At 29.4% G+C, this 15,000-nt stretch overlaps 2 protein-coding genes across 2 annotated transcripts in view; both read left to right on the plus strand.

Annotated features, from left to right (window-relative positions):
• LOC131177113 (protein TIC 214-like) overlaps positions 1 to 2,838 on the plus strand; it is a 14,724-nt gene extending 11,886 nt beyond the window's left edge. The window contains exon 1 of the mRNA XM_058142099.1: positions 1 to 2,838. This exon is cut by the window's left edge and continues 11,886 nt beyond it. Within this exon, the coding sequence (XP_057998082.1) occupies positions 1 to 2,602 (2,602 nt within the window). The 3' untranslated portion in view covers positions 2,603 to 2,838.
• A 232-nt stretch (positions 2,839 to 3,070) lies between these two features.
• On the plus strand, positions 3,071 to 7,391 carry LOC131177119 (uncharacterized). Its single transcript, XM_058142105.1, is given in 4 exon segments — positions 3,071 to 4,556; positions 4,615 to 5,150; positions 6,237 to 6,753; positions 6,838 to 7,391. Coding segments are annotated over 4 exon segments (2,805 nt in total). The 5' UTR covers positions 3,071 to 3,358.
• Positions 7,392 to 15,000: the final 7,609 nt, after the last annotated feature.

Below are 15,000 nucleotides of genomic sequence, written 5' to 3' on the forward strand. Positions count from 1 at the left end.
ATTGAATGAACCTAAAAAAGAAAAAGATTCGATAATCAATAACAATAATGAGACGATTAAAAAATTATCCATCCCAATTCGATCTATGACTTGGACAAATTATTCACTGACAGAAAAAAAAATGAAAGATCTTTCTGCTAGAAGAAAGATAATCATAAATCAAATAGAAAAAATTACAAAAGAAAAGGAAAAAAAAATGAGAACCCCGGAAATAAATATTAGTCCTAACAAAAACAAAATAAGTTATAATGCTAAAAAATTAAAATCATCAAAAAATATTTCGCAGATAGTAAAAAGAAGAAATGTTCGATTAGCGCGTAAATTCCATTTTTTTATAAAAATTTTGATTGAAAAGATATACATAGATATCTTTTTAGGTATCATTAATATTCCAAGGATCAATGCACAGCTTTTTCTTAAATCAACAAAAAAAATTATTACTAAATACATTTACAATAATGAAGAAAATCAGAAAAAAATTGATAAAACAAATCAAAATACAATTCACTTTATTTCGATTATAAAAAAGTCACGTAATAGTAATAATAGTAATGTTGTTGTTATTAATAAAAATTCAAAGATTTTTTGTGACATATCCTCCTTGTCACAAGCTTATGTATTTTACAAATTATCACAAATCAAAATTATTAACTTATATAAGTTAAAATCTATCTTTGAATATCATAGCCTTTTTCTGAAGAATGAAATAAAGGATTTTTTTATAGCCCAAGGGCTATTTAATTCCGAATTAAAAAATAAAAATTTTAGAAATTCTGTAATGAATCAATGGAAAAATTGGTTAAGGAGTCATTATCAATATAAATACGATCTATCTCAGATTAGATGGTCTAGATTAACACCACAAAAATGGCGAAATATAATCAATCAACATCAACACCATATGGTTCAAAATAAAAAATTAAACAAATGGAATTTATATGAAAAAGACCGATTAATTCATTACAAAAAAAAAAATGATTTTGAGACAGATTCATTACCAAATCAAAAAGATAATTTTAAAAAACACTATAAATATAATCTTTTATCATATAAATCTATTAATTATGAAAATAAGAAGGACTCATATATTTATGGATCACCATTACAAGTAAATAATAAACAAGAGATTTCTTATAATTCCAACACAAAAAAAAGCAAATTATTTGACATGTTGGAAGATATTTCTATCAATAATTATCTAGCGGAAGATGATATTATTGATATGGAGAAAAGCGCGGATAGAAAATATTTTGATTGGAGAATTCTCAATTTTTGTCTTAGAAAGAAGGTTGATATTGAGTCCTGGATCGATACCGGAAGCAAAGATAAAAAAAATACTAAGACTAGGACTAATAAGTATCAAATAATTGATAAAATTGATAAGAAAAATCTTTTTTTTCTTACAATTCACCAAGATCAAGAAGTTAATTCATCCAATCAAAAAGGTTTTTTTTTTGATTGGATGGGAATGAATGAAGAAATAAAAAATTGTCTTATATCCAATTTTGAACTTTGGTTCTTTCGAAAATTTGTGATACTTTACAACACATATAAGATAAAACCATGGGCGATACCCATCCAATTTCTTCTTTTCAATTTTCATAGAAATGAAAATGTTAGTAAAAATAATAAAATTAACCGGAAGAAAAATAGCGATCTTTTTATATCTATATCATCGAATGAAAAAAAAATTATTGAATTAGAGAATCAAAATCACGAAGAAAAAGAATCCGAAGACCAAGGGGACTTTGGGTCAGTTTTCGCAAATCAAGAAAAAGATATTGAAGAAGATTATATAGAATTAGATATGAAAAAACATAGAAATAAAAAGCAAAACAAAAGTCATATGGAAGTAGAACTTGATTTCTTCCTAAAACGGTATTTATGTTTTCAATTAAGATGGAATGGTTCTTTAAATCACAAAATAATCAATAATATCAAAGTATATTGTCTCCTGCTTAGACTGACAAATCCACGAGAAATTATTATATCTTCTATTCAAAGGCAAGAAATAAGTTTGAATATTCTGATGGTTCAGAAGGATTTAACTCTTACGGAATTAATGAAAAAGGGAATATTGATTATCGAACCTGTTCGTCTGTCGGTAAAAAATGATGGACAATTTATTTTGTATCAAATGGTAGGTATCCTATTAGTTCATAAGAACAAACAACAAATTAATCAAAAATACAGAGAAAATTTTTATGTTGATAAAAAGAATTTTACCGAATCTATTGAAAGACATCAAAGTATAATTGGAAATAGAAACAAAAATGATTATGATTTACTTGTTCCTGAAAATATTTTATCCCCTAAACGTCGTAGAGAATTAAGAATTCTTTTCAATTTAAAAAATCAAAATGATATTCATATAAATACAGAAATTTTCAATGGTAATAACATAAAAAATTGTAGTCCCATTTTAGATAAAAGCAAACATTTTGATAGAGATAAAAAGAAACTAATTAAATTACAATTTTTTCTTTGGCCCAATTTTCGATTAGAAGATTTAGCTTGTATGAATCGTTATTGGTTCGATACTAATAATGCTAGTCGGTTCAGTATGGTAAGAATATATATATATCCGCGGTTGAAATTTTGATAAGGGTGCATTTTTCATATATCCCATAGCATATCTGATTTAGTATATGAAAACAAGGAGATGGGTACGTCATTCTTTTTCTTTTCCACTCCATATTCCATTCTGATACATGGAATTCAATTATGTATCAATTAGATCTAGAAACGAATCAATGGAATTTTTTTCTTTTCATATTAAGTAGAATTTTTTTCTCTTTTGTAAGCGAAGAAATATACCATCCTTTTGTATCTATAACCGAATAAAAAAAAAATTGGATTGATTAATGATAAATTGTATTTAACAAAATTTTGAATTACTAACAAAGTAAAGATTTTTGTTTATACCAAATTAAAATGAACTGACATTATTTTATTTAATAAATTTTTTATTATTACTGATCAATAAAAAAATATTTTAAACTTAATTAATAATTAATAATTAAAAAGGGAAGTGCTTGTTTTATGGTAAAAAATTCATTCATTTCAGTTATTTCACAAGAAGAAAAAGACGAAAACAAGGGATCTGTTGAATTTCAAATAGTAAGTTTCACTAATAAGATACGAAGACTTACTTCACATTTGGAATTGCATAGAAAAGACTATTTATCTCAGAGAGGTTTGCGAAAAATTCTAGGAAAACGACAACGACTCCTGTCTTATTTAGCAAAGAAAAATAGAGTACGTTATAAAGAATTAATTATCCTGTTGGATATTCGGGAATCAAAAACTCGTTAATTTTAAGAGTTTTTTTGAATTATTTGATTTATTAGATCTTGAGATGAACTTCTTTTTGTTTTCAGTAATTCATGGACGAATGGATCAAGGAAACCCTATGAATGTACCAGCTACACGAAAAGACCTTATGATAGTTAATATGGGTCCCCACCACCCATCAATGCATGGTGTTCTTCGCCTCATCGTTACTCTAGACGGGGAAGATGTTATTGACTGTGAACCAATATTAGGTTATTTACACAGAGGAATGGAAAAAATTGCGGAAAATCGAACAATTATACAATATTTGCCCTATGTAACACGTTGGGATTATTTGGCTACTATGTTCACAGAAGCAATAACAGTAAATGGTCCAGAACTGTTAGGAAATATTCAAGTGCCTAAAAGAGCTGGCTATATCAGAATAATTATGTTGGAATTGAGTCGTATAGCTTCTCATTTGTTATGGCTTGGTCCCTTTATGGCAGATATTGGTGCACAGACTCCTTTCTTCTATATTTTTAGAGAAAGAGAGTTAGTATATGATTTATTCGAAGCTGCCACTGGTATGAGAATGATGCATAATTTTTTTCGTATCGGGGGAGTAGCGTCTGATCTACCTCATGGTTGGATAGATAAATGTTTGGATTTTTGCGATTATTTTTTAACAGGAGTTACTGAATATCAAAAACTTATTACGCGAAATCCTATTTTTTTAGAACGAGTTGAGGGAGTAGGTATTGTTGGTACAGAGGAAGCAAAAAATTGGGGTTTATCGGGACCAATGCTACGAGCTTCCGGAGTACAATGGGATCTTCGTAAAGTTGATCATTATGAGTGTTACGACGAATTTGATTGGGAAATCCAGTGGCAAAAAGAAGGAGATTCCTTAGCTCGTTATTTAGTCCGAATTGGTGAAATGATGGAATCTATAAAAATTATTCAACAGGCTCTGGAAGGAATTCCGGGGGGGCCCTATGAGAATTTAGAAATCCGACGTTTTGATAGAGAAAGGGATTCGGAATGGAACGATTTCGAATATCGATTCATTAGTAAAAAAACTTCTCCTACTTTTGAATTACCGAAACAAGAACTTTATGTGAGAGTCGAAGCCCCAAAAGGAGAATTGGGAATTTTTCTGATAGGAGATCAGAGCGGTTTTCCTTGGAGATGGAAAATTCGTCCGCCGGGTTTTATCAATTTGCAAATTCTTCCTGAATTAGTTAAAAGAATGAAATTGGCCGATATTATGACAATACTAGGTAGTATAGATATCATTATGGGAGAAGTTGATCGTTGAAATGATAATTGATACAACAGAAATACAAGCTATCAATTCTTTTTCTAGATTAGAATCCTTAAACGAGGTCTATGGAATTATATGGGTGTTTGTCCCGATTTTTATTCTTGTATTGGGAATCACGATAGGCATACTAGTAATTGTATGGTTAGAAAGAGAAATATCTGCAGGGATACAACAACGTATTGGACCTGAATATGCCGGTCCTTTAGGAGTTCTTCAAGCTCTAGCGGATGGGACAAAACTACTTTTCAAAGAGAATCTTTTTCCATCTAGGGGGGATATTCGTTTATTCAGTATCGGACCATCCATAGCAGTCATATCAACTCTATTAAGCTATTCGGTAATTCCTTTTGGCTATCACCTTGTTTTAACTGATCTAAATATTGGTGTTTTTTTATGGATTGCCATTTCAAGTATTGCTCCCATCGGACTTCTTATGTCAGGATATGGATCAAATAATAAATATTCCTTTTTGGGTGGTTTACGAGCTGCTGCTCAATCGATTAGTTATGAAATACCATTAACTCTTTGTGTGTTATCCATATCTCTACGTGTGATTTGTTGAAATATAAACTTTTCCCTATTCCTTTCTTTTTATCTTTTTAGGAAGAAGGCGAAATTAATTGAATAGATATCTTCATTTTTTATTCATCGTTTGGGTTGATGAACTAAATTGGATAGTTATATGAGTGAAAGAAAACAACTTCTACATTTGCAGTAAAAAAATTGAGACTCATTTCCTATGTACAAGAGTAAAACAGAAATAAACATAAGAAAAGAAGAATGTTTGCCCCAAGATTGGTTGATTAGTCATCCTGGCTTGAAGCGGGCCCAAAATATCAACCTTATTGAGTTTTCACTATCATTTATATGTATTACCATAATGCTAACAGGTGATTAAGCAAAAATGAGTGGATGGTTAGGAACACCAAGATACACAAAGGATTAGTAAGAGAGATTAAAAAAATTATCTAAAAAGATATTTCGGTATAATATAAAAAAGTATATTAATTGGGGCTTTAACTTGGTAGAAATGATTAGGCAGTACTCCCCATGATTCCGATCCAGAGTATGCTCCTACCCACCGATTAAAGAAATAACTATCAGGAACGAAATAATCCTTTCCTTTTTTTTAATCCCCTTTTCTCTTTTTTTTTTTTTCAGAAAGAAGAATAGGAACGAAAAAAAAAAAAAGAATCTAATTACAATAGAAAAAAAAAATCAATCCTTTTTGTTCTTTTTTTATCGATATTCATAGAGATGGAATTCGTGTCATAATTCGGAATATCTAACTTTTTCGTAATCGAAAACGATAGAAAATATCTATTGGTATTTTTACAAAGAATATTTTACTTTTTACAAAGAGTATTTTATTGAAGGATTTAAGTTATTACTCAAGAAAGAAAAATTTAAATTATTAAAGGATGAGATCAATTCAGAAGTATTTTTTTAGTATTATAACAGATAGAATTTCATTGCTCGAATTTTGGAACGTCGATAGATTTTATTTTGATCCTATCTATTCTACAAATATATCAAAATAAATAATCTGATCTGATCCTTAAATTTATTTATGGCCTTCGAGGAGCCGTATGAGGTGAGAATTTCATGTACGGTTCTGTAATAGCGATGGGAACAGTGATGTTATCACCGACTATGATTATCTAATAGTTCAAGTACAGTTGATATAGTTGAGGCACAATCAAAATCTGGTTTTTGGGGGTGGAATTTGTGGCGTCAACCTATAGGATTTATCATTTTTTTTATTTCTTCTCTAGCAGAATGTGAGAGATTGCCTTTTGATTTACCAGAAGCAGAAGAAGAATTAGTAGCAGGTTATCAAACCGAATATTCGGGCATCAAATTTGGTTTATTTTATATTGCTTCCTATCTAAACTTATTAGTTTCTTCATTATTTGTAACAGTTCTTTACTTGGGCGGTTGGAATATCTCTATTCCGTATATATTCGTTCCTGAGCTTTTTGAAATAAAAAAAATAGGCGGAGTCTTTGGAACAACAATTGGTATCTTTATTACATTGGTTAAAACTTATTTGTTCTTGTTCATTCCTATCACAACAAGATGGACTTTACCTAGACTAAGAATGGACCAACTTTTAAATCTTGGATGGAAATTTCTTTTACCTATTTCTCTCGGTAATCTATTATTAACAACCTCTTTCCAACTTCTTTCACTATAAAAGAATATTTTTCTATATTCCTAACTTGTCTTCAAACAAGAGAAAAAAACAAACATAAAATTATTCATAAATATTTACGATATGTTTCCCATGGTAACTGGGTTCATGAATTATGGGCAACAAACCATACGAGCTGCAAGGTACATTGGTCAAGGTTTTATGATTACCTTATCTCATGCAAATCGTTTACCTGTAACTATTCAATATCCTTATGAAAAATTAATCACATCGGAGCGTTTCCGCGGTCGAATTCATTTTGAATTTGATAAATGCATTGCTTGTGAAGTATGTGTTCGTGTATGTCCTATAGATCTACCTGTTGTTGATTGGAAATTGGAAACTGACATTCGAAAGAAACGGTTGCTTAATTACAGTATTGATTTCGGAATCTGTATATTTTGTGGCAACTGTGTTGAGTATTGTCCGACAAATTGTTTATCGATGACTGAAGAATATGAGCTTTCTACTTATGATCGTCACGAATTGAATTATAATCAAATTGCTTTAGGTCGTTTACCAATGTCAGTAGTTGACGATTATACAATTCGAACAATTTTGAATTCAACTCAAAAAAAAATAGGTAAACCACTTTGATTGATTAAAAAGTACAATTATTAAACTCAAATTCTGTTTTGATCTAAAAGGATGAAAGGATGAAATGGGTTTTCTTTTATTTTTCTTGGTCAATAACTACAAAAATTACAAATTCCAACTATTGATTTGATTGATTGATGATAATTGCGTCGCGACTTAATTTGGATTGAAAATCTATTAATATATCTTTAATTCTATCCATAATTATTTCGAAAAAAAAAATTTAGAATGCCTTTTTGAGAAAGGATGAGATTAGTAGAATAGCTGTACATATAGTAATTAATTTACACTCCTTAGGGTTTAATTCAATTAAGAACTTATTATAAAAAAGTTTTCCTGGTCGGGTCAATAAGGTCATGAAAAAACAATTCAATTTTTTTTTTTATTTCTTATTTTACGTGCAATGGATTTGCCTGGACTAATTCATGATTTTCTTTTAGTCTTTCTAGGATTAGGTCTTATATTAGGAGGTCTAGGAGTGGTATTACTTACCAACCCAATTTATTCTGCCTTTTCGTTGGGATTGGTTCTTGTTTGTATATCTTTATTCTATATTTTATCAAACTCTCATTTTGTAGCTGCCGCACAGCTCCTTATTTATGTGGGAGCTATAAATGTTTTAATTATATTTGCCGTGATGTTCATGAATGGTTCAGAATATTACAAAGATTTTAATCTTTGGACTGTTGGAAGCGGGGTTACTTCTTTAGTTTGTACAAGTATTTTTGTTTCACTAATTACTATTCTTCCAGATACGTCATGGTATGGAATTATTTGGACTACAAGAACAAATCAGATTATAGAACAAGATTTGATAAGTAATGGTCAACAAATTGGAATTCATTTATCAACAGATTTTTTTCTTCCATTTGAATTCATTTCAATAATTCTTTTAGTTGCTTTGATAGGTGCGATTGCTGTGGCTCGTCAGTAAAAAATCTTTAGAATTAGTAATCGCAATCCAAATTAAACTTTGGTCTATGTTATCACATCTATTTTCCTTCAATTCTATTTAAAGATTTTTTATGTATAAATTCTTTTATTTGATCTATTATCCAAATATTTCTTTGATTTGTATTTGGGATATTCTTATTTTAGCCAATCCAATCTGTTGATGTTGAATTGTTGTTTATATTGAAATAAATCGAAATTGATAAGGAGTTGGTCAATGATGCTCGAACATGTACTTGTTTTGAGTGCCTATTTATTTTCTATTGGTATCTATGGATTGATCACGAGTCGAAATATGGTTAGAGCCCTTATGTGCCTTGAACTTATACTGAATGCAGTTAATCTAAATTTCGTAACATTTTCTGATTTTTTTGATAGCCGCCAATTAAAAGGAAATATTTTTTCCATTTTTGTTATAGCTATCGCAGCCGCTGAAGCAGCTATTGGACCAGCTATTGTTTCATCAATTTATCGTAATAGAAAATCAACCCGTATCAATCAATCGAATTTGTTGAATAAGTAGTATTAATCATATAGAATATAATTTTCATGTTCATTAATTCAAGTTGGCATATAAGATACGTAACTTATCTGATCATGTTTGCGAAAACGTAAAAAATTAAAGTATCTTGGTTTTTTCTCATGAGTCGATCCAGAATTGAATAGAAAATTTCTGGTAAATCATTGATTCGTCTGGTGTCTAAATATATGATGATTCATTTAGAAATTTACTAGATTGAAACTTTATGACGTTAAAAAAATTAGAAATCTAATGTCACATTCAGTAAAGATTTATGATACATGTATAGGGTGTACTCAATGTGTCCGAGCCTGCCCCACAGATGTATTAGAAATGATACCTTGGGATGGATGTAAATCCAAGCAAATTGCTTCTGCTCCAAGAACAGAGGACTGTGTCGGTTGTAAGAGATGTGAATCCGCCTGTCCAACGGATTTCTTGAGTGTTCGAGTTTATTTATGGCATGAAACAACTCGAAGCATGGGTCTAGCTTATTGATACTTTCTAGAAAACCCCACTTGAATACATTTGATTTTTTATTTACCGACACAAACCCGTACTCGAAAAAAAAAATAAAAAAAAAAAAAATATTATGTTTTCGAGCACGGGTTTTTCTAGTCCAAGTGTATCTTGTCTTTACCATGAATTCTTTTCCTTGGTTAACAATATTTGTAGTTTTACCGATATCCGCGGGTTCCTTAATTTTCCTTTTCCCTCATAGAGGAAATAAAGTAATTAAGTGGTATACTATATTTATATGTGCCTTTGAACTCCTTTTAATGAATTATGTGTTCTCTTATTATTTCCAATTGGACGATCCATTAATCCAATTAACAGAAGATTATAAATGGATCCAATTTTTTGATTTTTACTGGAGATTGGGAATCGATGGATTTTCTTTAGGACCTATTTTACTGACAGGATTTATCACTACTTTAGCTACTTTAGCGGCTCGGCCAATTACTCGGGATTCTCGATTATTCCATTTTCTGATGTTAGCAATGTATAGTGGTCAAATAGGATTATTTTCTTCTCAAGATCTTTTACTTTTTTTTATCATGTGGGAGTTAGAATTAATTCCCGTTTATCTACTTCTATCCATGTGGGGGGGAAAGAAACGTCTGTATTCAGCTACAAAGTTTATTTTGTATACTGCGGGAGGTTCCGTTTTTTTATTAATGGGAGCTTTGGGTATCGCTTTATATGGTTCTAATGAACCGAGATTCCATTTTGAAACATCAGCTAATCAATCATATCCTGTGGCGCTAGAAATATTTTTCTATATTGGATTTCTTATTGCTTTTGCTGTCAAATCACCGATTATACCCTTACATACATGGTTACCAGACACCCATGGGGAAGCACATTATAGTACTTGTATGCTTCTAGCCGGAATCTTATTAAAAATGGGGGCATATGGATTGGTTCGAATCAATATGGAATTATTATCTCACGCTCATTCTATTTTTTCTCCCTGGTTGATAATAGTAGGCGTAATGCAAATAATCTATGCAGCTTCAACATCTCCTGGTCAACGAAATTTAAAAAAAAGAATAGCCTATTCTTCTGTATCTCATATGGGTTTCATAATTATAGGAATTTGCTCTATAAGTGATATGGGACTCAATGGAGCCATTTTACAAATAATATCACATGGATTTATTGGTGCCGCACTTTTTTTCTTGGCAGGAACGGGTTATGATAGAATACGTCGTGTTTATCTTGATGAAATGGGTGGAATGGCTACCTCAATGCCAAAAATATTCACGACATTCAGTATCTTATCACTAGCTTCCCTTGCATTACCAGGCATGAGCGGTTTTTTTGCGGAATTGATAGTATTTTTTGGAATAATTACCGGCCAAAAATATCTTTTAATGTCAAAAATATTAATTACTTTTGTAATGGCAGTTGGAATGATATTAACTCCTATTTATTTATTATCTATGTTACGCCAGATGTTCTATGGATATAAGCTGTTTAATGCCCCAAACTCTTCTTTTTTTGATTCTGGACCGCGGGAGTTATTTGTTTCGATCTCTATCCTTCTGCCTGTAATAGGTATTGGTATTTATCCGGATTTCGTTTTCTCATTATCAGTTGACAGGGTTGAAGCTATTCTATCTAATTATTTTTATAGATAGTTAGATAGTTTTTCTAAATAAAACAAAAAAAAAAGAAATCCTATGATTTTTAAAAATTAAAAATTGTTATGTTATACAATGAAAAAAACTTCTTTTTTCGTCTCTTAAATTTAAGTTAAAAAAAAAATGAATTGTAACCAAATTGGCATTTGTAAGAACTTTTTGAATCAAGTAATATAGTGATTCAAAAAGTTCTCAACGGCTTACCTAAAGCTTTTTGTATATACGCTTTGTTGTCCTATAGAGTTGCATTCGTCAAACCCTTTCTTCAATTCAATTAGATGCTAATTGTTAATGTAAATGAACCATAACTATGTAGTCCTATTCCTAATAAATTAACTCCAAAATAGCATATCCAAATTAGAAGAAAACCGATAGAAGCGACAATTGCGGAATTGAAACCCTCCAATTTTTTATTTGTTCGAATATGAAAAAAAATCGCGAATATGGTCCACGTAATAAATGCCCAAGTTTCTTTTGGGTCCCAATTCCAATATGATCCCCATGCTTCATTAGCCCAGACTGCTCCCGAAAGAATACCTATGGTTAAAAAGATAAACCCTATACTTATAATACGACAACCCCAGTCATCTAATTGTTGAATCAATTGAAACCTGTAATAATTCCTAGAAGAAAGAAAAGAAATATTTCTTAAAACATTCTTTCTTTCCGCCATATATTGTATCTCACTAAAGAAAAACGAATCGTTTAATAAATTATTGCTTTTATCAACAATTCTTATGATTTTTCGAAATGTGATTACTAGAAATGCTACTGAAAATAATGATCCACACAAAAGAGCTGCATAGCCCAATATCATCATACTTACGTGCATCATTAACCACTGAGATTGGAGAGCGGGCACTAAGATTTCGGATTGATGCATGTCAGTTAAAAGACCCGAAGTAGCAAACCCTTGGGTAAAAAAAGTACTTGGCGCGGTTATTGCGCTTAAAAAATTTTTATGTTTTTTAAAATACGGAACCATATGAATAATGGAAAAAGCCCATGAAAGAAAGATTAATGATTCATATAAATCACTTAATGGTAAATGTCCCAAAAAAATCCAACGAATAACTAATAATCCTGTTATACAGAAAAAAGTAGTTATCATGCCCTTTTCTGACGAATCATATAGTTCTACGAATTCATCGACTAATAAGGTTATCAAATGAATTGTAATTACAATTGACACGACTGAAAAAGATATATGCGTTAATATATGTTCTAAAGTCGAGAATATCATAAAAATAAAAAAAAGGGGGGGGGCTCAATTATGAGGAATTGAAATCAAGAATTGAATTCATTATAGGATTTATTGTATCCTTTTGAAAATTACATACAGGATGTTATGCCGCCACTCGGACTCGAACCGAGATGCTCTAGCACTGCTTCCTAAGAGCAGCGTGTCTACCGATTTCACCATAGCGGCTTGCTCGAAATCATAATAATAAATTATTATTTAATCGTCGAGCTTAAAGGAATCAATTCAATGCAATATTTTTTAGGAAACATTAAAATTAATGAAGAAAAATTCATTTAATAATGAAAAAACAATCGAATTTTTTTGTTGGATTACAATTTGAATATTACATTCAAGAGATTTATGGAAATATTTTATTGGTTAGGGTTTTTTTGTGGAGAGAATTTGTGTTAGGATTTAGTAACCAAATTGGGCATTGATCTGGACATATCATATAGCAAAAAAATTTCGAGTTCTGCTCCGTACTTTAAAAAAAAATCTTGTCTAATTTAATATATACCTTGATCCATTTTCTAGCCCAAGCATATGATTAAAGTAGATCATTCAAAGATTTGCTCTTTTATATTCAAATAGTATAAATATAAAAAAGACAAAACTTATGAATATTTATTATTGTGATTGTGACAAATGGATCGATGGGGAAAATAATAATCCCTATCCTGAAAATGATAAAATATCCTAATAATAAAAAGAAAGATAAAACTTTGTGTCTTCTCTTTTTTCTTTTTTTGCAAACAAAAAGAAAAAAAGTACTGTTTTTAGAATTCAGTAGGCAAAAGAATTCTTTATTCTACATATGATAAAAGATAAAAGCAAAAGAAAGGAGTTCGATTTAATTTTAATATTGATTAGTTCAAAACATTAAAAAAGAATGGAAATCCTTTATTTTTATAAATTTTCTATTTATATTATTAATATAAATAGAAAATAGAAAATAATAAACGAAATTAGACCTTTTCTCATGTCAAGTCAAATCAGATTATTCCAACCTTTAATCTTTTATTTGTTGCACAAAAAAACTTTTTGAATTACCTGTAGAAAGAGATTTCGCTAACGAAAAAGCTTTCAATACTGTCCAATATCCCTTTCTTTTCCAAATATTTTTTCGAATAAGCTTTTTTGATATAGAAGTGCGCTTTTTTGGAACTGCCATTCAAAAATAAAGGAGTTATTTATTGTTATAGTTGGATGTGAAAGACATTTATTGTTAAAAAAAAATCGTTCTTTACTAACTATTCATTGTCTATGTATTTAGTCTGTAAATTAAACTCTTTTCATAAATCATAAAAGAAGTCTATCCGCTTATTTTTTTATTTATATTTCTGTCTTTTTTGTCATATTATATGTATATATGCAATAAAATACATTAATAAAGTTTAAGAATCTAAAATTTATTTATCCTAATAAAAAACTTAAACTTTTTTTTCTAGTAATTTAATTGGTCAAACTCGATGAAAAAGTATATCTAATTGAAATTAAATTTTCAAATTCGAGCGAGACTATTAATTAATTTGTTAAAATTTAGAAAGTCCTATGTAAAAAAATTTTAGTAATTCTTTCCTTTTATCTTATGTAAAGGAAAGGTGTCAAATATAATAGTGTTTTCTACAAACATAATGAAAGGAAATAAATCCGTTCCAAAATGCACTAGTTAATGATTCTGAATAAAGGAACTAAAATAAAAATTTATTTATTTTATTGGAATTGGATACAGAAAGGATTCGGTAAAACCATCTTTTTTTTATTATTCCTATCAAAATAAAAATACTACTTTTTTTAGAATTCTTTATTCTTTCTCTATGTATATACAAATTTGTAATTAGTAATTAATAAAATTAATAATAATAAATTAATTTAATAATAATAAAAATTTTTTTTATTTAGAATAAGTATTTTTTTCACTAGTATTTTTATTTGACCAATTCTAACTTTTTGATTTAAATATGTGAAGTATTTTAGAAAAATTCAGAATAATTAAGAATATAAAATTCGATTTAAGTTTTACATATTTTTTTTTTATTTTTTTTTTTTTTTTTTATTATTATTGACTGACTTATTTAAAAAGATATAAGAGTCGATGAATCAGAAACAAGAAACAATTATATTTATTAATTAAAATTATTTATTAATTCAAAAAGTTTTTTATGGAACATATATATCAATATTCATGGATCATATCTTTCGTTACATTGCCAGTCCCTATGTTAATAGGAGTGGGACTCCTGCTTTTTCCGGCAGCAACAAAAAAACTGCGTCGTATGTGGGCTTTTCCAAGCGTTTTCTTGTTAAGTATAGTCATGATTTTTTCAATCGATTTGTCTATTCAGCAAATAAATAGTAGTTTTATTTATCAATATATATGGTCGTGGACTATTAATAATGATTTTTCTTTAGAATTCGGACACTTGATTGACCCACTTACTTCTATTTTGTCAGTATTAATTACTACAGTTGGTATTTTGGTTCTTTTTTATAGTGACAATTATATGTCTCATGATCAAGGTTATTTGAGATTTTTTGCTTATATGAGTTTTTTCACTACTTCAATGTTGGGATTAGTTACTAGTTCTAATTTGATACAAATTTATATTTTTTGGGAATTGGTTGGAGTGTGTTCTTATCTATTAATAGGTTTTTGGTTCACACGACCTATTGCATCGAATGCTTGTCAAAAAGCGTTTGTAACTAATCGTGTAGGGGATTTTGGTTTATTATTAGGGATTTTAGGTC

This window comes from Hevea brasiliensis, unplaced genomic scaffold (genome assembly GCF_030052815.1).
Source record: "Hevea brasiliensis isolate MT/VB/25A 57/8 unplaced genomic scaffold, ASM3005281v1 Scaf336, whole genome shotgun sequence".
NCBI classification, from domain to species: Eukaryota; Viridiplantae; Streptophyta; class Magnoliopsida; order Malpighiales; family Euphorbiaceae; genus Hevea; species Hevea brasiliensis.